The sequence below is a fragment of the Echeneis naucrates genome, chromosome 20 (genome assembly GCF_900963305.1).
Source record: "Echeneis naucrates chromosome 20, fEcheNa1.1, whole genome shotgun sequence".
NCBI classification, from domain to species: Eukaryota; Metazoa; Chordata; class Actinopteri; order Carangiformes; family Echeneidae; genus Echeneis; species Echeneis naucrates.
This window is the reverse complement of record NC_042530.1, coordinates 1,544,912-1,567,104: the sequence shown is the minus strand read 5'-3', so window position 1 is coordinate 1,567,104 and position 22,193 is coordinate 1,544,912. Positions and strand designations below refer to the sequence as shown.

Genomic DNA, 22,193 nt, shown 5'->3' with positions numbered 1-22,193 from the left:
TAAACAACAGGACCAATAAATCACGTTGTTCATCTCTTTCAAGTTTGGGGAAAGTTATTTCTGCTTTAATTTCTCATCCATTGATCATCTCAATTCTCTGAAAATTGAGAAGCTCACACTCAGCTACATTCAAAATACTGAAGGGGGTAGGACAAAGAATATAGATCACGTATTCTCCATTTGAGCATCCTAGTTTTTTTTTTTTTTGTTGTTGTTTTTTTTAAACAGGCTCCCATTTAGAATTGATTTAAAGATCTCAGTGATTACTTAAGTGTTGAATGGTTTAACTACTGTCAAGTCCTGCCTGCATCTCCGAGCCTCGATGTCTTTATTCACCATTCATGTTGGCTACTGTGATAAAGTTTTTACTATTATTATAAATTATAGCACATACCCTAATTTCATCTGAGATGGAGTGCAATTTAGACAATTCAACATCTGTTATCATACCTGTCTCCTCATATTCTTTCCTTGCTGTGAATACACCCCGTCTGTGTTTTTTTTTTTTTTTTTTATTCCTTTGTACATGAATGCTCCATCTGGAAACTCCATCAGAACCACATCCAACTTTCTTCTCCTCTCCTCTGTTGTCTCTTTGAGTGACAAAAAACACTAAACTGCATGTCTCGTCATCAGCAGCGCTGTCGTGGCATCCTCCGTAGCCACCAGATATCGATGTACCTAATGCTGCTGGTTTGTTTTGCATTACAGGACAAATTGCCAAATTGCCCGTTTCAAATCATCCATATGTTGATGGTAGGTGTTACCGTCTCCTCTCTCACCTCCCGTAGATCCGCCACATTTCTTACATGGCTCCAAAAACTCTCCTGATCAAACAAATAGAGATCTCTTCATTGTGATAATTACTGTCAAACTTTACTGGACGGAGGTCACCAGGACCACAGATGTTTCAGCTTTCCATCCACACTTATCAGTCTGTGCGTTTTGTTGTTTTAAAGCAGGAAAAAGAGATTTGAAAATCAAATAAAAAGCAAATTCTTAAAACAGAATGTTGAATTATTGAGTTTGAACCTTGAAAATATAAAGATTACTGAATAAACAAAATCCTGTCAGCAAATTTCTTTTGGATGGAATGATCCCTCATTAATAGTAATCCTCCTTGGTTGTTTTCAAAGATTCATTCCTGAGGCCTCTGATCTGATTTTCATCAAACATGTTAGACAGATTACCCATGTGTCCTGTTGTGTGTGGGAGTCGCCAACTGAACCTCCGACAAACACCATCAACAGCCAATTAGAACTGAGCCTGCTGCTACACAGAAGACCTGCTGCAATCACTTGACCGATTTCTACCAATTGTCGCCAAGATGAGCGCAAATACTGATTCATTCATCAATTATTCAAGCCTGCTGATCACACACGCTCGCAAACAATAGCAGGTGTCCTGCTTGAGATTGGCAAACTGCTAGTTCCAATACCTTCGGTTCATTTTGCAAGATATACAAGCCACGCTCAGCATCCTTTTTTTTTGCTGGCATGGCTTTATCTAAACCTTTTTTTTGTGCTTTCTTTTTTTTTTTTACTTTAATTCCTATTGTTTTATCTTTGTGCATATCAGGGTACACACACAATGTGCAGCTAGTCAAAAGTACTGCAGGATAAAGCAAGATTATGTGAGATTTCAGGCTGGGAGGCTGGCAGGGCCTCAATATTGAGCAATATGTGGTCCTATGCCAAAGCAAAAAGTGTGTGGGTTTTTGAAGGAATACAAAAGGAGCAGATTGGTAAAACATTACAGTTGGGTCTGCCATGGATCAAAATAGGAACATTTCATCAACTCTGTGACTGATGTGTACATTGGGTTAGTCAACACAGGAAGAAAGAGACACGTGTAAATATTCATCCTCTACATAAAACTGGAGAGCGGCATAAGGTAGAAATTAAATTAGAGTTTACTTGTGATTTTTGCCAGTTACCTCAGTGTTGAAAAGCAGTCTACCGAAGAGCTGCCGTGCTTCCTCCAAGCCTCCCTCCAAATACACTGCACCTGTAGGAGCGGGGGGGCAAGAGGAGAAAAAGTTTATTCAAGAAGAGTGGAAAAAATATCCAGAGTGATTGCTGGAAATCATGAAGGATACTTTCTATATCATGCAAAACAGGAAATTAGTGCCCCCCGACCCCCCCACCACTCCACGCACATCATTTTAAAGTAACTGTGAAAAAGCATGACGTTCCAACAGTGCATTGCTGCTGTAAAGCAAAAAAAAAAAAAAAATCTAGCAATTCTGAGGCAATTTCAGACTTCTCCACTAATGGAAAACTTAAAATTAATTGAACTCGGCAATGAGTTATAATTGCTTTATTAAAAGTAGGAGTGCATTTTTATTGCTTTTTGACGGTGAAATGACCCTGGGGTTCCTGTGCAGATCCACCTCCCCCCTGTCAGAGGGCAGGAGAAGGAGGAGGCGGCGGCGGCGGCGGCAGCGAGGAGGGAACACTTGTATCGCCACACTGAGACGGAAACCGGCCAAGGTCACATAAACATCACCGCTGAATTAAAAGTGGAAGTGTTCGTCAGGTACAATAGGCTTGAAAAACACACAGGAGATCACACACACTTCGCGCTTCATGTTCACACTCATTCACGGACAGAACAAAAAGTATAATTTCCTCCACGACTCACCTACACACTCGTGGCTTGGCTGCACGCAAATCAACTTGAATTGTTAAGCGGAAAATATTTTATCTAACTTGTGCATACACCATTAAACACATACACACAAGGCAGGAGGCACAATGAAATACATTCACCGCTGTTGTAGCAACCAAATAACCAGAGATATGTCCCAAATTTCTCAGTCTATGATATCCAACATCTCTGGCTCCTTTACAAGGAGCTGTTGTGTGTTTCGTTGTTTCTCTCCTCTGTTTATACAAAAAAAAAAAAAAATCAGAGGTGCCATCATGGTCCCTTTAAGCTGTGTACAAGTTCGAACCATCACACTTAGGATGGCTCATTCAATTTAGAAAGCAATAACCACCTGGCAAATTGGGTATACAATCGTGCAGCGGTTTTTATTATGTGCATAAATGAGCCACTGAAAATGGGGCGCGGTGCAGTTGCAAGTCTAAATGCGCAAACTGCTTTCATGGATGGCATCAAAAACATATGAGGGATTCATCATCTGGGGAGGGGAAAATGCTTTCAGATGGCTAACAGGCCATTTACACACACACACAGACGCAGTGAAGATGAAGCCTACATGACCAAAACCATAAAGAAATACAAACAAACCACCTAGCTCAAAGACAAACACAAGCACACACCCACTCCATCTACCTTGCATGTCCTTCACTTCAACACAGAGTTGGAAATTACTACCAGCTGTTGCCCAAATGTTCATAAAATTTGATTAAGCTTGACAACCTTGTATCACCCTGCAGCCACTTTTGCACATAACAGACTCTCATTCATTTGGAGGCACTTTTACTAAAATAAAAATCCAGCTGAGTGGTAAATAATCAAAGTAACTTGTGAATATTGGAGAGCGCCAGCTATTGAGGTTTGTTTTTTAAAGTCTGACCACTCAAATCCTGAAGACAGAAACCGCCCTAAATCAAAAAGCAGTCAATCTAAACTCTTCTTCAAATCCTCAAAGGCAGGATGCTGCTGCAGATGTCCACGAGCGAGGAAAGCCTCGGTAATCTGAATGTGATGGGGCGAGCGTCTCACTGAAGCTAGACCACAGAAGGATCTCGAGAGGGGAGCGGTTCCTCGCAAGATGTTTTTCACTAAGCATCAGCACTGAGATTTGTGGTTTTACCATAATGTGGACCTCAGTTCTAGGTGCTGCTACACTGCAGATGTTTCCTCTGGAGACCAGATGTGGGAGGATAAGAACCACCTCGCAGGACCGGCTTTTGAATGCCTTTCAGCTACCACTCATAAGGCATTCATGTGTGTGAATACTGAGGCTAGTGGAGTGTGGGTGAGGCTGCAAGCCAGTTTTCTTGTTTTGATGACACAGCAAATCAGGAAAGTTCCCCAAACGGAGGCCTCAAAGTCACTGGAGCGCAAAGTTTTTGCTTCTGATTACATTTTCCAAACTTTTTTTTTTTTTTTATTCCACGAGGTAGGAGAAGGTGGGGGGTGGAGGGGTAGAAAGCAAGAGAGCCTCAGGGGATTTGAAGGAGTTTTAAAAATCTCAATGCAACACCTTTGGTGTCAATCAAAGGGCCTGTAGATGAAGAAACCGAGATGTGCGGTTAATTCTAGCGAGAACACGCTTGACAAGGAGGCTGCCTGTGCAAAAAGTGTGCCCCAAAGCCATTCAATCAATCGCACAACTTGCCGCAATCATTAAACGGAGATCTGTACTTCACAGTCCACCCCATTAGTTTGCAAGGTTGCAGCTGACACCCCGAACACACGCACCCTGCAAAGACGCCCAAGCAGACTCAACTGGCAATTATATGCTAGCATCTCTCATCTTGCAGTAATGTCATGCTCTCACCAAATCACTCAGCAGTCTCAGAACTCCGGCACACTCAATCCATTGAGTTTTTGAAGCAAACACAATACAGAGGGATCTTAGTGCTGAAATCAACCTGCTTAGAATAAATATTTATATCAGGACTCAGGATGGATTTAAGCATGCTATTCTGACCCCTAAGGAATCAATTATTTTTATCCCCCTGCTCTTTCTAAACCCAATTAAATGTATATCTGACTCAGTATTTAAGAAGACTGACGTTGAAAACATTAAAGTCAGGTAGATTACTTATTTAATGGCCACTCTGCCTGAATGTTTTGTACAATGTACCCTTTGCGATCTTTAACCTGGATATCCACTAGATGTACTTCATAATGATGTTGGATATTTTCCCAACTTTGAATTGGACTTAAAATGGACCCAGAGCCTAATGAAGGCCTGCTCTAAACCGATAAATTAAAAAGAAAAAAATCTGACAGCACAAATATGATTCTGATCAGACAGAAGAGTGTCCAAATTATAACCAAGTTTCCATCCAGTGCCGTGGAGAGAATATCAGTCATGGGCCAGAGACGGCCCGGCGCTAATGAATCTCCACATCTGTCACACGTCTAATTCAGACAACCATGCCAACTGTACAATGTTATGTTTAGGAATAGAATTCCAATGTCTGTGGATTTTCAGTGACCAATAAAAAAAAAAAAAGAGTCAGGGGCATATGAAACACCAATGGCTGACAGTCACATTAATAACCTAGAATGAATTATTCAAAAACGCTCAGGCTCTAATCCATCAAATAATATATTAACCTGCTCCCTCGCCGCTCAATGGAGGCTGAGGCAACAGACGGACACAGAAAACTACACATTAAAAAGGCAACAAAAATAAATAATAATAAATGAAACCAAAACATTAAAATTGAATTTTCCAACATCTTACTTTCCAAATATGAGACTTGAAGCAGAAGCTGAGTTGGAGCAACTAAGAAAAAAAAAAAAAGAAAAAAAAAAGAGGGCATGCAAGAAATCAACTCAACTCCTGCTACCATTGCAACAATTAACAAAGGGAACAGTACTTGCTCAATGAATACAGACACTGCATTGTGTATGAATCTGATATTCAGCAAGTGAGAGATAATCCTTTCTCTCTGTTCTTTTAATAGGGAGAGCTTAGAGAGGGCCCTCACAAAGGTTCACCATCTGTATCCCCCATGGCTGCTGGCAGCGTATAATCCACCGATCAACTGTACAAGGAAATTAGGGCCATAAAAAAAACAGAGTGGGACCCCTTTTCTTCTTCACTCGATTCCTTTCAAACACTTTAGGTAGGAAGGAAGCAACGTGGCTTATCGGCAAAGAGGACCTGAGAGGGAAATGGGAGGGCAACAGGCGTGTGGGTTTTCTATGAATAAGCAGGAGAAAGTGGTTTCTAAAGATGAAGAGGCAAAGTGGGCAAGAGCAGAAAGTAGAGAGGGAGAAGGTGAGCGAGAAAAAAGATGGGGGGGTTGTACAGGATGAGAGGTGCAGCAGGCCAAAAGAGCCCAAATGAGAATGGCCCACTCCGGCAGAAGTTAATGACGGGGGATCAGAAAAGCAAGATTTCCATTCAACACTTTGAATTATTCAGGGTTGCAGGGCACCCATTTGCATTGCAGATGCCTTTGCTTTCCAGTCCTTCACTGCTCTCCCTTCTCTCTCTCAGCTCTCTCCATTTCTCTGTCTCTCTGTCTCGAGCAGGAGAATGGCCCTGCCTCAGGGGTTACAAGATAGACACATTCTCGGCTCCATAGAGGGAAAGCTTTGCCCATGCAAAGCAGGAGATTATCTGCCATTTCCAACACCGCCCAGGTTCAACGGTCACCGTGGCTGAGAAACAAATAAAACAAAAGGTCAGAAAACATGCACAGTACGCCGTTAGAGCTATCTGCCAGGGCCTTGGAAATATTATGAGCATGTCATATTCCATCACAGCTTTGAAAAACAGAAGTGTAGGGGAAAAAGAGGACCATTTGAATTCTACACGTGTGCACGCTGGATGATGTGAAAAAAGTGTTAAAAGGAAAAAAAAAATAAGATGACGGTACCTTTAGACAACAAGGCATCGACATGTCTGCAAGTGCACGTCTGTTAACGTGGCGCCTGCTGCTGTTGGGGAACTGGCAGCTTTTTTTTTTTGACATCTCTGTCAGGCGGAAAGGCGCGAGGATGAGGATTAAATGACAGCATTTGTGTGTGCCCCCTTGTACCATCCTGCGGCACATGCGAGCGATCTGAGTTTGTCTCGTAAGGAGAAAACGCTCCCTTCAGTGAAAAAGTCTGAGGGCTGATGGCGGCAGTGGAGGAGGAGGAAGGGGGAGATGACAGTGACAGGATGACTCATCATCCGTGTGGCACATCTTTCACCTAATAACACCCAAACTCTAGATCACAGTGGGGGGGGGGTGGAGGAGAGAGATGGAAGGATGCAAAGGATCATAAGAAGCAAGTGAGAGAAGGGGGAGGGAGGAGGCAGATAGACTGCTCGACAACAAGGTCTTAAAGGAGGCGTTTGAGCTAAAAAAACTGAAATGAAGATGACAAAAGTCTCTGTGAAAGAAAGGAGGCAACATCAGACGGCATTCTCAATGGAAATCACTTTGAACACCTCGAATCTGGTGTGTGTGTGCAGACATTTTCCCATCAATATGCGTGTCTGCGGCGAGTGAGGGTGAGGTGATATTTTTGAGTTACTAATCCAAAAAAAAAAAAAACATCACTGGGCTCTCTGACAGCAGTTTTCTCACAGGTTTTACCATCTAACAGCAACCCTGTTTATTCATCACTTTTATTAAGTTGAAAATTTCAGATGGAGAGAAGAACCTTTTCTCTCTTTCTCACAAGAGAGAAAAAGGAAAGCAGAGAGGCTTCCGGTGTCGTGGCCCTGCTACCTTTGCTGGGATGTGTGCGGCAATGAGGCGGCGACAGCCACGAGGACAGAATAGATTATGACTTTGTCTCTGCCGATAATGAACCCGTAACAAGAACAGAGGCCCCGGGGCCGATGGGGGGCCATGGCGCCAGTCAGCACTTTTACCCGCCGCTCTTTGCGCACTGCTGTTTTTTGGTTAGGAAAGGCGGGCGGCTGGGGGGCGGTCTCTTTAAAGCCACCCTCTTTCTGTATCTGTCATCAGGGGAGCACAGAGATGGCTGAACTGGTTCAATCAAGATGGTGATAAGATGAGGAAAGCTGACTCTGCAGCTCTCTAGGAGCGAGAGCTCAGCTTAGCTGCCCGTGGGGTTGGATGGAAGAGAAGGAGATCGACCCCACCGAGAGATTGTGTGTGTGTGTGTGTGTGCGCGTCCGCACAAGTTTTTTTTTTTTTTTTTTTGTGCGTGTTGCTTCCTAATCACTGCACAAACTCCATCACTTGAACTCCTAAATGGAAAGAATAGTGAGCTAGTGTATGTGTTTGGCTGAAAAGGAGAGCAGTACTCTGGGGATTGTCTGTCCAGCCCAGAGGTCAAACCACATCTCCTGAGATCAATACAGCTGTGTAATGTTTCCACAGCCTATGGGAGAGCTACTGCAGCTATTTACAGCGCTTCCTTAAAACACACACACACACACACACACACAGGTGTATACACAAACCTGAATTCAACTATTAACGGATTCAATTTTATTCAGAGCACATGACGTTGGCAGATGGATTTAAAACATTTATGCATAAAAGCATTTCAGATTAAATACATTTGTGCTGCTGCAAAGTCCAGCGAAGCAGCACTCCACAAACTAGCGGTATTAAAGAGCATTAAACCCCTTACTAATTTTTGTGTTGTGTTCGTAAGAGCGTAGAGGCAGTATTTGTTTTCGGCCTATGTAAATCTGTCCTTTTAGGAATAGATTTACATATTTAGTTCACTCAAAATGAATTCCTGCGTCTCCCCCCCACCTTTCTGCCGCTAAACCATCATCCTCATATCGCTGTCTTGCGGGAACCTCACCGATAAGAGCCTCGAAGCAGTTGGCCATGGCGTGTCGCAGGTCTGACTCCCGGCACAGATCTGGTCCGTGAGCGTAGAGCATGAAGCGATCTAGCTCCAGTTTCTGTAAAAGACAAACTCATTCATATCAGTATGCCACCACCGACACCTCAGTAATAGCCTCTTGAAAAAGTAATAGCATTTTTTTGGTATTGCACATTTTTGCAGGCTCTCAATGGAAAAAAAGAAAAAGACTCAAGGGAAATGAGAAAGATTGCCTGCCCTTTGCTGGAAAAGGTTCTACTTCATGGCATTGACAGATGTGCCCATGTGTTGTCCAGCTGTGGCATGATACACTAAGCCGGCACAGGAGGAACATGTTCATTTTGTGCATACATGCATGCACAATATTACACTGACACACACACACACAGACTCACTGGATAATCCCAAGATAAATTGTAAGCTGACCTTCTTTCTCTCTGAAAGGTTGTCAGTGACTCATATCCCTGTATCACATACATGTCTGTATTCAGTCTACCTCTACCTGTGGCTGATATTATACTGCATAACATTCACTGGGCAGCTAACTAACTAACTGCTGCTGCTGCTGCTGCTTCGATGCACAAAACATCGTTGTGCACATGTTGTACACGATATTAACTTAACAGCAAATGCAGCGTGCTTTCCCTCCAATGTGAAATAAAATTCTATAAATATTGAAGAGTTTCTATCACTGCTGTTTGTTTTCTTCTAGTTGTTTATCATAAAAGGCTTTTAGCTGAACTTTCTACATTAGCTCCTTCTGTGTCCATTTGTTTTGTGATTCATGTGACTCCTGCTGTTGTAGCGACATCATTTCCCATTAGGATCATTAAAGAGCTCGACTTATCCATCTTTTTTTGTTGTTATTACACTGTCCTATTTTACCTCACTGTTTCCTCAACGTGGAGTTTTTCTTGTGATATAACTGCTCATGTTGGCCTATAAAGCTTATTGATAGACAGTTTTTAAATCATTTACATCCTCGAGACCGCTGACTTGTGGTATCTTGACCAAGATGTCAGCAGCAGTTATTTTTACATCCTGGTAGTTTGTTAGAGCTTTAGGATTTGGGAGAATTTGGAGCCAAATCAACACCTTGAATGGGTTGTTGTTCCTCAAACCATTCAGGGAGGATTATGCTGCTGACAGAGGCCCTGGACCCCGTCGCTGGTTCACTGAGTTTGCCTCTTCGGATCAGTCTTAGTAAGTCCGGACCACTACGGTCCAGGATCTTCCAACACAGCTACACTTTGGGCGATTCTCTGACCCAGGCAATCAGGTCTTTGTCAAAGTCATTCACATCCTCACACTTGACCATTTTTCCTCTTTCAACACATCATCTTCAGGACTAAATGTTCAGCTGCTGCCAAATATATCCCATCTCTGACAGGTGCCACTGTAACCAGATAATCAGTGTCATTCACTTCACCGGCCTGTGGTCACAAAATGGTTTCTGATCAGCGTGTGTCATAACTGGTCTGTAGAAATAAACCTGTGGAAAGAATAGAAAATATGTCCCAGAACCTGTAAGAAGAAGTCTCCTCACAGACCAGGCACTGAACTTCCTGTCATCATTTTTCAGTCTGAAAATAAGATGTTTACATGCTCACTCTTTGGCTGACAATAATAACAGAAATGTATGCATTTCATTCAAATGAGAGTGTGATGTTTGGGACTTTGGGCCTTTCTACAACAGTTCTTCTGAGCCAAATCAAAAGTATACCAACTCGACTTCACTGGCAGCGCACCACAGATGAACAGTCAGGGTGCTACTTAATTATGGCTGCTAGCTGTTGGTGGTATCCCACCCCCCGTGATTTCACGCACAAATTAAATCACAATTCATAAATACTCCAACTCAGAGGGAATCCGTTCTGACTTTTAAGCCTTCCAAGTGAAGTGGTGGATTGTGCCATTGCTCGCTGAAGATATTTTTTGAAAGATAATTGCAAGTGTTCTTGAGCAGACGGCTTTAGAGGAGCCTGGTAAACAACTTGGCAACGTCGAACACTGTATCACACTCACTTTACCGCGAGTGGCAAATTGAAACAAGCCAAACTGCTACACAGCACTAATGCAGATTCAGGCGGCTGCATCTTTGTATTCAGCGGGGAGCAACATGAAAGATTGAAGTTTTTAATTGCTTTCTTCACATCACGGGACGATTATTGTTGTGTTCTTTACAAATGTGCCAGTGAGTGCAGCTTGGCTCTACAATGCTGCCAGCCAGAGAGAAGGAGGGAAGCAAGGGGGCCTAGCGATAACAGGAACTGGAGAGTGTTTCAGGAAGACCTCTAGGGGCCCACTGGGACCCCAGCTGCACTAGTCTAGTCCTCCAAAACAACAACCTTTTATCTCCAATTACAAACCTGAGGGGGCTAAAAAAAAAAAAAAAAAAAAGGGGGTACGAATGGCAGTAAGACAAAATTACTCTTTTCCCCAGTGTCCCCTCAGAAAGAAGCTAAGTCATAGCAGCAAGACAGAAAACAATAAGGCCATCTCAGAACTTGTTCTCCTGTCAGTTCGCAGACCTTTCACTGCGTTGACCTGCAGAGGGAGGACTTGTTATGAGGTGTAGTAGGTTAGGTTACCTTGGCTAGCATGGCGAGGTGTTGGTTCTGTACGATGGCTGTTCTGTATGTGGCCAGACCGCCCTCCTCTAAACTGGGAAAAAGGTAGTACAGGTGGACGCTGACGGGGGGGAGAGAAAGGAAAAACAGGTTTGAGACACGAGGGATCTCGGACATTTTATTTTTAGTTGAGAAATATTCCACACATTTTTCCAGCTGCTTAATTTCTTGTCTGAATACATAAGCGACAAGACAATCACCAAATCTAATGAAAGTTATTCTTCACTGTGACGAAAATGAGATACCTTGATCATTCTCCCTCATCCTTTTTTTTTTCCCGCCCCTTTCCAAAAGCAGTTCATTAATTTTCAGAGATTTCCAGTCATTCCAGGTCCGTGTTGGAACCCAGAAAATGGCCGCAGACGCTTCAGTAGTTCCACAGCTGGGTTTCGGGCGAGCAGCTTCCATTTTCATTACGGTCCAGCATCTCCCTAACCGCAGCGTGTCATTTGATTTCATTTGAATTAAAACAGGCCATTTAATTCAGTCATTTCTAATCAATGCAAAGAGTGCGAAAGCAGGTGGCTTTCTGTTTTCCAAAATCACGAGAGGTCTATTTGTCAGGGTATGGTGATCTTAGTGTGGAAACAAAGCACTTGGAATTAATATAAACCACCTCATGTAATGAAAAATAATTAGAAGACACTTGGTTTGCTGGCACAAGTGTCAGTCACACAAACTGGCTGACTGGGCTGCAGATCATTTCTCCAGGTACCAAAAGCACTGTCTGCACTGTTTGTTATTCAGATGTAGACTGGGACTCCCTTTTAGGCTTTCAAAATATTCTTTATGATGCCGTGAACTGTTGACCCCGGTGACCACGTAGTACATAAAAACCAAAGCTGTTTCCAGCCAATAACTCTGAGGCTCATCTGTAATCACTTTCTCCTGTGCTCTGCCTTACATGTTCTGCACCAGCAATTCTCAAATTTTATTGGCAAACCACAAGTGTACTTGCTGTTCTGTGCGCTTCATGCAATTCCAAAGATTATCTCTGGTTAGCATTTTCAGCCCTTTCTCTTTAATAATTGTTACTAATTTAAAACCTTACCTTACCTCAACTTTAATAACTCCTGATTAAAAGGAGAAGCTACACAAATATTGGGTTGATTTTCTTCCCCTCTTTTGTTTTTTAATTATCTTCTTACCCCTTTAAAATAAATAATCTCTTAACCCCCTCCCCCAATGTTGGGTCTATTCAAATGTGCAAAATATTGTGTTGTCTGGACAGCGGTGGTACAGATAGTCTCCAAGGGCAGCGCACTCTGGAGGTGCACGAGGCAGCTGGCTAGAGCTGCTGTACCCATATATCTGGACAAGAGGCTGATAAATAATTCACAGGGCCAGAGTGTAGGGCCAGCCGTGTGTCGTCAGACGCAAAGACTCAAAGCAGGAAGGCGGAGGGGAAAAAAGAAACGGGCGAAGAAGGGAAGGGAAAGTGGCAAAACATGCCCACGGATATCTGGAGAAACAGAGGCTAACCACCTTCATATAACACTGTTCCTGCTGCATAAAGAGCAGAAGCAGTGTCCTGTGTACCCCAGTGTCAGCTCCTATTAAGGTTTAATCCTGCTTGTGAATGTTCAGTGTTGTGGAAGCGTTCGCATTGAGAGCTACAAATTAGATTTTGGTAGTAGAAGTTACGCTGCTGGGCAGCACAGCGGCATAGTGGTTAGTGTTGTTGCTTCACAATAAGGAGGTTGTAGGTTTGGGCCTGGGGCCTTTCTGTGTGGATTTTCCTCCCACTGTCCAAAGACACCATGTTTGGGTTCATTGATGACTCTAAATTGTCCGTAGGTCTGAGTGGTGTCTGTCTCTGTGATGGACTGGAGACCTGTACAGGGTGAGCTGGGATTGGCTCCAGAACCCCCCGTGATCCGGAGACAGATCAGAGGTAGAAGATGAATGAATTAATGAATGAAAGTTACGCTGTTGGGAGAATGAAAGTCAGGTAAAAATGTGTGTGTGTGTGTTTATGCATCCGGTGGCTTCCATTTTCTAGTAGCAACATCCACTTAGCCGAGGGAATAGAGGCACAGTAGGTAGGTTGGTCGTTGCCTCACATACTTATGGAGCACCTTGCTAGGTAAGTGTATGAGATTAAGAATAGCTACATATAATTAGCATTATTATGCTTAGGTAAGTGCCCAGCAGCAAAGTACACACACACCTGGGAGTCAATAACACAGTCAGCATTCCAGACAGCTATTCTAGACAGCTAATTGCAAGTTGTCATGGAAAATTTCAGGCCATTAACAGAGGGGAAGGTTGGGAAAGGGGTTGGGGGGTACTTCCCAGTTCCAATTATCAGTAAATCACTGTCTTGTATGAGTCCAAAGTATGGAAAGTAGCGTGGACGTGACAGACACAGATAGATATAGACAGTGAGAGAGTGGGGGGAAATAGAGTGAGAGGGTGAGAGAGGAACGGTGGGTGGGATAAGAAAGGCTGACGGCGTCGGAGTCGCCTTCGATTAGCAGTCGCGTCCATCAAGTGCTTTCTCACCTGGTGAGGAACTCAACAACGGCATCACCCAGGAACTCCAGTCTCTCGTTGTGATTGATCCTAAGGATGGTTGTTGCAGAGGGGGGAAAAGTTGGATCACGTGAGCACAGATTAAGACGTAGAAGGAAGTTAAACATAAACTGTCACGCACACGGCACCTCACCTCATCAGCGCACTGAGAATAACAGCAGCTCACATTCAATAATAAGCAGTCACTGCCCTTAAAATTAGCTCATTTCATTTCCCCCGAGATATCCCTTCCTTTCACAGTTAAAGTTAATTTTCTTGTCAGCAGGCCTGCCAGGTATATTAATCACAAAAATCGTCCCTTCGATTGGTCCTGTGGTCAGCGATAGCATGAACAGATATGTGCCAGCAGGCAGCCTACCTGGAGGGGGAGGGGTCATCCTGCCCCAGACGAGACATGATGTTAATCAATGTGTTGATTCCTGAAAAAATAAATAAATAATCCAGAAGGATTTCAGAGTGAGGGATTATTTCAGACAGAATGGTGAAGTCACTGAGAAGGGGAAAAAAAGAAAAGAAAAGAGAGAGACGTTATACACCTTTCTTCCTCATGTACATGTGGTGCACCTTCCTGTCCCCGTATTTCGGCTGGCGGATGCCACAATTAGAAAGCGAGTTGCGGGCGTGATCAGGATTCATGCCGAAATTTAGGTGGTGGCTGGGGTGAGTCATGGCTAGCTGGAAGGAAAAAGGAGAAAGAGAAGTGGGGTTTAAAACTCGGAGTAATTTAACAATTCACCTACACCACCATTTTCAGGAACTGAAGAAGCTTTCTGAGGACAGGCTGAATGAGTCAGAGCAGTTAGTTTCTGAAAGGAGAGAAGATGTCACTCATTCAAAATGTAGACGCTCAAAAATATCCACAATGATCTGCAGCAATTCAAAGTTAACAGGGATTATAAGTGCACCACAAAAAGTCAGTCATAAAATGCACTCACTTATTGTTGCCCTGTCAGTTTTCTAGGTCATTATCTTTCTGTTTGTTTAGTAAAGCGGAAGAAGCTGGCGAACAACAAACCACGTGAGAGGACGCATGTGAGAGCATTTTAGAGTCTGCATCACAGGTGGCCGGACTACAGATCGGCTTGTTTGCCAGTTCTGTGAATTTAAATTCAGTATGGCAACATTTGTGAGGCACGTGAACCTGTTGAGCGGGTAGCAGTGTCCTCCTGAGCTGTTTGTTGGATGGTCGATTGGCTTCACAAACCGCATCCCCATCACACCTTTCTGATGTCACGCTTAGGGAGGCCTGTGTCTGACCACGTTCTGAAGCCAATTCTTCACACCTGCCTCCTCACACCTCGATCTCTCTGTTGTGTGGAGGTGGCTTCTCTCTTTAGATTTCCGTCTTTTCGTTATTTTATTTATTACTTTGTCACATGTTATCCGCGGTTTGCCACCGAAAGGAAGAAGCTAAGGTGCTGCAGAGGCAACCCTTAAAAATTAAAAAAAAAAAAAAAAAAAAAAAAAAATATATATATATATATATATATATATATATATATATGTATATATCTATGTGGGCTACTTTCATATCCAGAATCAGAATCTGTATTATCATTGATAATGAAATGTTGCACAACAAAACTGATTTTCCAGTGCAAAACAACTTTTTACTTATCTAGGGCTGCACAATATGCAAAAAAAAAAAAAAAAAAAAAGACTATTTTATCAGTTCTTAGAAATACAATATCAGTTTTAATTATCTTATTTTCAGTGAGATACTTTTTAAAAGATGTGATTTGGTCTTTTCTTTCTTCCAAATGGGACCAACATTTAAATGAACATCAAAATGTATTTGTAAAGACTTGAAGACTTAGACCATAAACTCATTAGGAAAATGTTTGCCAAGCTAATAAATCAGGAAAGAAGGAGGGACATTTTTCCACCAACTTTAATACAATCTGAGTTGCCCTTGATGGTTATTTGATTAGAATTCAGGTTCAAGGCTCTTTGAACCATTAACATCCAATTTTATATACCCTTAATGACTTCCATTCACCTTCATACTTCTTCAGATACAACAAAGACACTTTTAGAGACACAAGTGAGTTTGAGTACTGAGACTCAAAACGGGCGGATCGTCTACACAATTGACAACAAAAGACATCAACAACATGGCCCAGCGCTGGTCCCTGTGAAAACACTGAAAAGAGTTTGATCTTTTTCATTTCCCCTTTCGGCTAATGCCTAATTACAAACAGTAATAATGGTCGAATAATGTTTGATCAAAGGAAAAAAAAGAAGAAAGGGAGGTGCACATGTATGAGAATCAGCGAGTGTGTGAAGAATGTCCCTTTTGCCTCTTTGTTGCAGGGAAAAGCTGTTTGTATGAAAATTAATGATTAAACTTTCCAAGTTGTGAAGAGAGAGCTGAAAGTGGGAATTAAAGGTAAAATAACCCTGAAGCAAACGGATAAGTCGACATTCAGCTTTGTTTGAAAAGAGGACAAAAACTGCTGCGCCTGGAAAGACTGCCGCGGCTGAACTCAAACTCGCTGAGGGAAGAAAAAGGGAAAAGATAGGGCTGAGTAGGATACGTCGAGCCTTTATCAATCTTACATTATGAGAATGTTAATCTCAGCCCTCCAAAAAAAAAAAAATGAAATCCATCTACTCTCCCCCCTGGGCTTGCTTTTCAAAATGCTTGTCTCCTTTCAGCAAACTTCAAATCAATTTCAAGCTCCAATGAGATATATACGTAAAACATTAACACAGAGGTTTCAATATTTATAGTTGCTCAAGAGGCCTTCAGCTTTGTACCCTTGAACACAGACGGCAAACGTTCCCTTTCTTTTTTTTTTTTTTTTTTTTTTTTTTTTTGCAGTGGTTAAGAGCTGGTTATTTGACATGAGACATGCAGAAATCTAGTAAATCTCAGCAGTTTGTTGACAGTTTGATAAAAATGTAAGTAAAAACAACAATAACAACAACCACCACCACATGTGCTTCCAATGTCAACTCCCCCATTGTGCGATGTCAGACGCAAGTCATTGACTGCCTTCTACGCAGCTTCAAGTTCTCTAACAGAAATGAAATCAAGCGAAGACTTTGTAAACACCGCAGGTCCTTCACAGTTAAGGACAACATCAAACAACAGCTTTTAAGCTGAATCTGAGGCGAGGATTGACGTCTGCAACTGTTCCTGTCAACATAATGACTGCGTAAAGTAACGCAGGGATTTGGATTTAGTGATCACTGCCTCAGCTGCTGCTCAACTGCCTTTGGCTAAACAGAAATAAACATCATCGCTCAGTGGAGAGCGTCAGGCTTGACTGGAAAGAGCGGGCCTGAAAAACTGCCTGCTGTACAAACACAACCCAGCCATGTTAATACTGTGTACAGTGTACGCAGGTGAATAAAAACAGAGGCAACAGACTGAGTTCACTGTCAGATATTTTAATTCGCCCCTCTGGAGCGTAATGGGAACGACATTGAGTGTGAGTCTTCGAGCTTTCATTCTGTCCCTCAGACTCAGTAATTTGCACAAACACAACGCACGCTTTGAATAAGATGCAGGAGCCAACACAAGCTGGATATTTACAGAGAACAGAGAATAAAATATGGAGGGACATTTTAACATCTTAGCCAGATGGCCAAAGTTTCAATTTGGCACTTTTGTCCTTTTTGCAATTCTTACATTTGACAAAGAAGTGGTGAATTGGTTTAGATTTATTATGTTTTCAAACTGGCCATTATGGTGTTTTGTTTTGTTTTTTTTCCTTTGTCAATGACGCTACAGTTTAAACTGTCATCATTGGCTAACCTGCGTACTAATATAATTACAGCGTGTTATGACAACGCTATATTCAGTCACATTACAGCCAAATTTGCAGGACTTGCTTGTAAATTCACCGTCTTGGTTCACCCTCAGTGCTCTCACAGCATCATTTTTCAGCTGCAGAGAAAAACCTGACAGATGCAGGTAGTAACTAGCTAGTGAGAGCTAAAAGAGAAGGGAATAATGGACTGGAGTTTGGCCTTGATCCAGAAACAACATACGACATAAGAGCATAGCATTCACAGCTTATTTATAGATACAGGCTAAAGGAGGATTTATAATTGTGTGTTAATCATAAGAAGTTTACTGCTGTCTATCACATTGAATTATACAATGTAAACAGGTTCATTGAGGGAAGTATAATTACAGAGCCTGATCAAATACATTAAGACCATTTGCTGCTGCTGTGGTGCTGCCATCTGGTGAAATGTAAATCAAACGGAGGCATGGACTGCCGTTAACCCCCTGCAAAAAGGTGTAAATCCTGCTTCAGATGTGGTTTTACTGATGGGACTGTATGGCCCATATGATTAAAACAGGCCTTGTACCAGTGTTTGGTATGCTGCATTATGGGCCAACATCAACAAGCCTTGCGTTCTTTCACGATATGAAACATTGTCAGCATCCTTTTATGGCTCAGAGATACAAGAAAATATTCAAAGCCTGTGAAAGAGTATTCAGTCCAACCCTGCTTGAAAAAAGTTGGACACCTCCATCACATGGCCGCGGAATGCGTCGCTGTGAATAACAAAACAGATAAAATACCCTCGCACGCTGTATGCAGAGTCGTACCCCGCGTTCAAGGGGCCACATAAACAAAAGCATGCAATATCAGAGCTGAGGCCGAGGGCTTGTTCAGTTGAATTATTGAGATTCCCCTCTGATGCCTCTCATTCTGCCAGCATGGGGCAAAAGTGAGGAATGGGGATGAAACAATGGGAGGGCAGGCAGGATTATGAGGGCCTGGTGGATGCGGGGATGCGGGAGCATGTGGTAACCACGAACACATGTTTCTCAAAACCCACCCCACCCCCTAAGTTTTAAATGTTAAATGTTTAAACGGGGAAGCTCTCAGAAGAGGAGCTTCAAAGGGCCGTGAGATGGTGGCGTGGGGGTGTAGGAGGTGTCGAGTGCAGAGGCTCCCGTTCTCAGGCTTGGGGGCTTTTTCTTTTTTTGTGTCAGTTGCCTCATGCCAGGGGCCTATTGCTATGTGTTACCGCAATAACAGGTGCATTGCTCCATAGAGAATCAAAGACTGTTCTTCAGTCTGACAGACAATGCAGCACACGCAGGACTACACACTTGTGACATACGTTATTGCAGTTCCAATTTGCAGATATTCCTCCATTAATACATTACAGAGAAGAAGCTGGAAACAAGCATTGATTCTGTACAGACCCACCCAACTGCCTGGTCTCCCAAATGATCCGCGGCTTTCATCTCTTCTAAGGAAAGTATGAAAAAGAAGGAAAAAAATGGGAGGAAATAAATTATTTTTCCTTTAATGGGAGTACAGCTCATTACTCTTCACAGCAAGAACAAAAATTCGCATTTTAAAATATCACTTCAGCTGTCCTGGACCAAGAGTGACCACCCAAGACCCGTTCTTCACTAAAAACATTCATTTGGTTCATTCATTCATGTGTTTCAGACAACTTCTCACTCATATATATTATGTTGTTAGGGCCTTCCTGTCTCTAACGCAGAGAGGCCATTATATTATGCTCCAGGGAAGACTCGAGCTTGCCCATTGCTGCTTGGTATTCCTTCACTGCACCAATGTCCATTAGACAGGTCCTCAGAGCGAGCCCAAAGCCCGGCCCTCGTTCAGAACAGGGTTTCTTGGGGTGCTACATGTAGACGTGACCCCTGCTAAGAAATATCTATAGGTGTGTTTAAAAATATATATATATATATATCATGGATTTTTTTTTTTTTTTTTGGTACAGTTTACTGAAAAATTTCATTTATTTTAAATTCACGTAGAATGAAATATTACTGCTCTATTTTTAGCTTTTGGATTTGTTTCATTAAAGTTCATGGAAATCAAAAATCAACCGTCTCCAAAATGCTCGAGTTCTGAGTTCTCTCTTAGCCCAGGTTGCTTTGATAGCAGCTTCGGCTCGTCTGTATTGATGTGTCAAGTGTTTCTCAGCTTCCTCTTGACAATATCCCATAGATTCTCGATAGAGTTCAGGTCAGGACATTTCGCCGGACAGTCGAACCCTCTAATATCACGGTCAGCAGTAGTTAGTAAAAGTTTTGGCTCTGTGTCAAGGTGCTGAGTCGTCCTGAAAAAGGAAATGGGCATCTCAACAAAGTCGTCAGCAGGCTGAAACATTATGTCTTCTAAAATCTCCTGACTTCGAACCAACAATGGATGTTTCCAGCTCACCACTATTTATACTGGAAGAATGGTAATTTAACCAAACTTTAATTTTTTTTTTTTTTTTTTTTTTCCTGGATACTGGTTTATTTATTTTGATGTAATCATCTAAACAACAAACCTACAGTGGATACCACTCTTCTGCCCAGGCTGCTGAACCATCAATATAAAGTTACTTTATGAAAACTAAATTTTATTCTTGGGGAAATGGTTCACTCAAAATCAGTCATATGAGCATTAGATACTCAGCCTCTTGAGAAGTGGTTCTGAAATGGCTGCACTTTTATCAAAAACTCTTCGGCCTCCTATTCACCCATTCACTCAAAAACATGGAAACAGGCTCAGAAGCAAGCTGCTGGCCTAAATAAAGGAGAGAGAAGGGGTCCAGAGGGCATGGGCTGGGAGTCTGTAAAGGATTACACAAGGAGCTGTGGGTATTCATCAAGTCACCATTTCTCACAAGCAAAATATACAGCTTTTGTGTTACGCTGTCACCGCTGGCTTTGAAGCAAATGTCTGGAATTCTTATATTTAGCAATTTATTGGCTAAGTGGCTTTTCCCAAACCTGAAACAGACACTCAAAGACAGATTTCAAGTGTCTTTCTCCTTTAAAGTAATATTATCAAATATGTATTTTGGCTTCAAACGTCGAAATTCACCCATTCTTTATGTACAACTACACTTAAATGACTTTCAAGGTACACACAAAAGCCGGTATCAAAGTAGAACTCCTTGTAACACAATCAAAATGTGGTCCCAGATTCTCTCATGATAGAAATGAACAGACTGCCACTGGAAAACATTCAACTCATTAAATGTGATCATCCTATTAGAGTAGAGGCAAATGGGAAGTGATGGCAAATCTGAAATGAGTTCTGACTTGGAGAAGGCTGTTTGAACAAGCACCATTGCACTCCTGCAGCCGTTCTGTCCAAACCTATCTGGGCAGAAAGTGTGTGTACTGTGGGACATTAGCTGCTGATGTGTGTGCGCAGTAGATGAGAAAGGTGCAGTAAGCCCAGCCGTGATGGCTCCCTACTTTGGCCATTTCAGTCCCAGTAGTAGTGAACTGCTGACAGCTCTGCCTTCATCCACACACACACACAAAGAGAGCAATGTTGTGGTATTAACATTTATAGAATTGCGATGCAGACAGACGGGAAACACACTGCAGAGGCTTCGATGTGAGGTCACCATCAAACTGATTTGTTTTTGTCTGGTTTTTGTTTGTTGTTGTTTTGTTTTTTTTGTTTTTTTTTTTTTAAGAAGGAGGGATAAATCTATTAACTTCTCTCCAAGGGACCAAGATGTCACCCTAAAATGGGTGTCTCCTTCTGTCCGAGCACCGCAGCTTCTCGGGCAGCTGGCAGCGGGTCAGTGTTTCCTTTTTAGCATTCTTAATGACGGATCATCATTACACAAACGACAAAAAGGCCAATCGTTGATCAATATATGCAAATCCCCAATACATAAACACACCCAGAGCACTGAGCGGTCATGTACACCACACACGCAGACACACACAGCCTTGAGCGAATCTTAATGCATCTTTTCCCTTTTTAACTATGGATAGGCTACAACACATTGATTTCTAATGTATCAGCTTATGACAGCTCTCCAATATTACTTGAGGAAGCCGCAGGGTGTGCTCTGAGAGCTCAACGCTTGAGGCTGCAGACCTGACAAGGGAGAGCTGGCATTACGGAGGAGGCTGTTGTTGTCCTGACTACTGTCACTGCGACTCACAGCAGGCCTGGGCTGCTCGCTGCAGAGATATGACTCAGGCCAGTGTGTGGGTTACCTTAGCTGACTTCTGAGGCCCTGTTTCCACCTCAGCTATCCCTGCAGAGCTGGAATGGGCACAATAATGAGGCAGCCACTGCCTCTCTGCACACAAGAGACCCCAGCACATTATTTTTTTTTTTTTTGTTAGTTTTTTCCCTTTCTCACCTGGCTATCTAACCTACACTATTACTACTACTACACACCAGGCCTAAAAGAAGCACAAGGATTTGCCTACATGGTAGTTATCAGCTATGCAAGCCTTTAAATACTGCAGCCTGGGTCGGGGTTCGGGACACGGTGTTGTCATGCCTCTGCTTTACCTGAAGGAGGCAGCGTTCCTTGAAGACGTAGCCGATCAGCTTATCCAGGTGCATCAGACACTGGTGGTACCGGATATGATGAGTGAGGACTGGCAGCATCATGGCGTGCTGTGGAGGATGGAGAGAGAATTTTCAAAAAGGGGCAACAGAGGAGACGGAACAAAAATAAAAAGGCAGAGATGAAAAATCAGGATTGCGCCTTATGTGAAAGATGGGAAGTGAAAGCATGTTTCGAGAGAAAGTGTGATGAAGAGATTGGGAGACAGAAAGCGAGAGAATTGATAGAGGGAACAGGGAA

At 42.6% G+C, this 22,193-nt stretch overlaps 1 protein-coding gene across 3 annotated transcripts in view; it reads right to left on the bottom strand.

The window, feature by feature from the left end:
- Window positions 1-22,193, bottom strand: part of drosha (drosha ribonuclease III) — an 84,832-nt gene that overhangs the window by 35,399 nt on the left and 27,240 nt on the right. For all 3 annotated transcript variants that reach the window (XR_003842304.1, XM_029529199.1, XM_029529200.1), the window contains exons 17-23: window positions 21,896-22,003; window positions 14,162-14,300; window positions 13,984-14,044; window positions 13,596-13,655; window positions 11,052-11,151; window positions 8,437-8,539; window positions 1,937-2,007 (exon numbers count right to left, since the gene is read on the bottom strand). Coding sequence is in view for 2 of the 3 variants with exons in the window: in XM_029529199.1 (XP_029385059.1) it covers window positions 1,937-2,007; window positions 8,437-8,539; window positions 11,052-11,151; window positions 13,596-13,655; window positions 13,984-14,044; window positions 14,162-14,300; window positions 21,896-22,003 (642 nt within the window). In the remaining variant the exon portion in view is untranslated. The remainder of the gene's footprint in view (window positions 1-1,936; window positions 2,008-8,436; window positions 8,540-11,051; window positions 11,152-13,595; window positions 13,656-13,983; window positions 14,045-14,161; window positions 14,301-21,895; window positions 22,004-22,193) is intronic.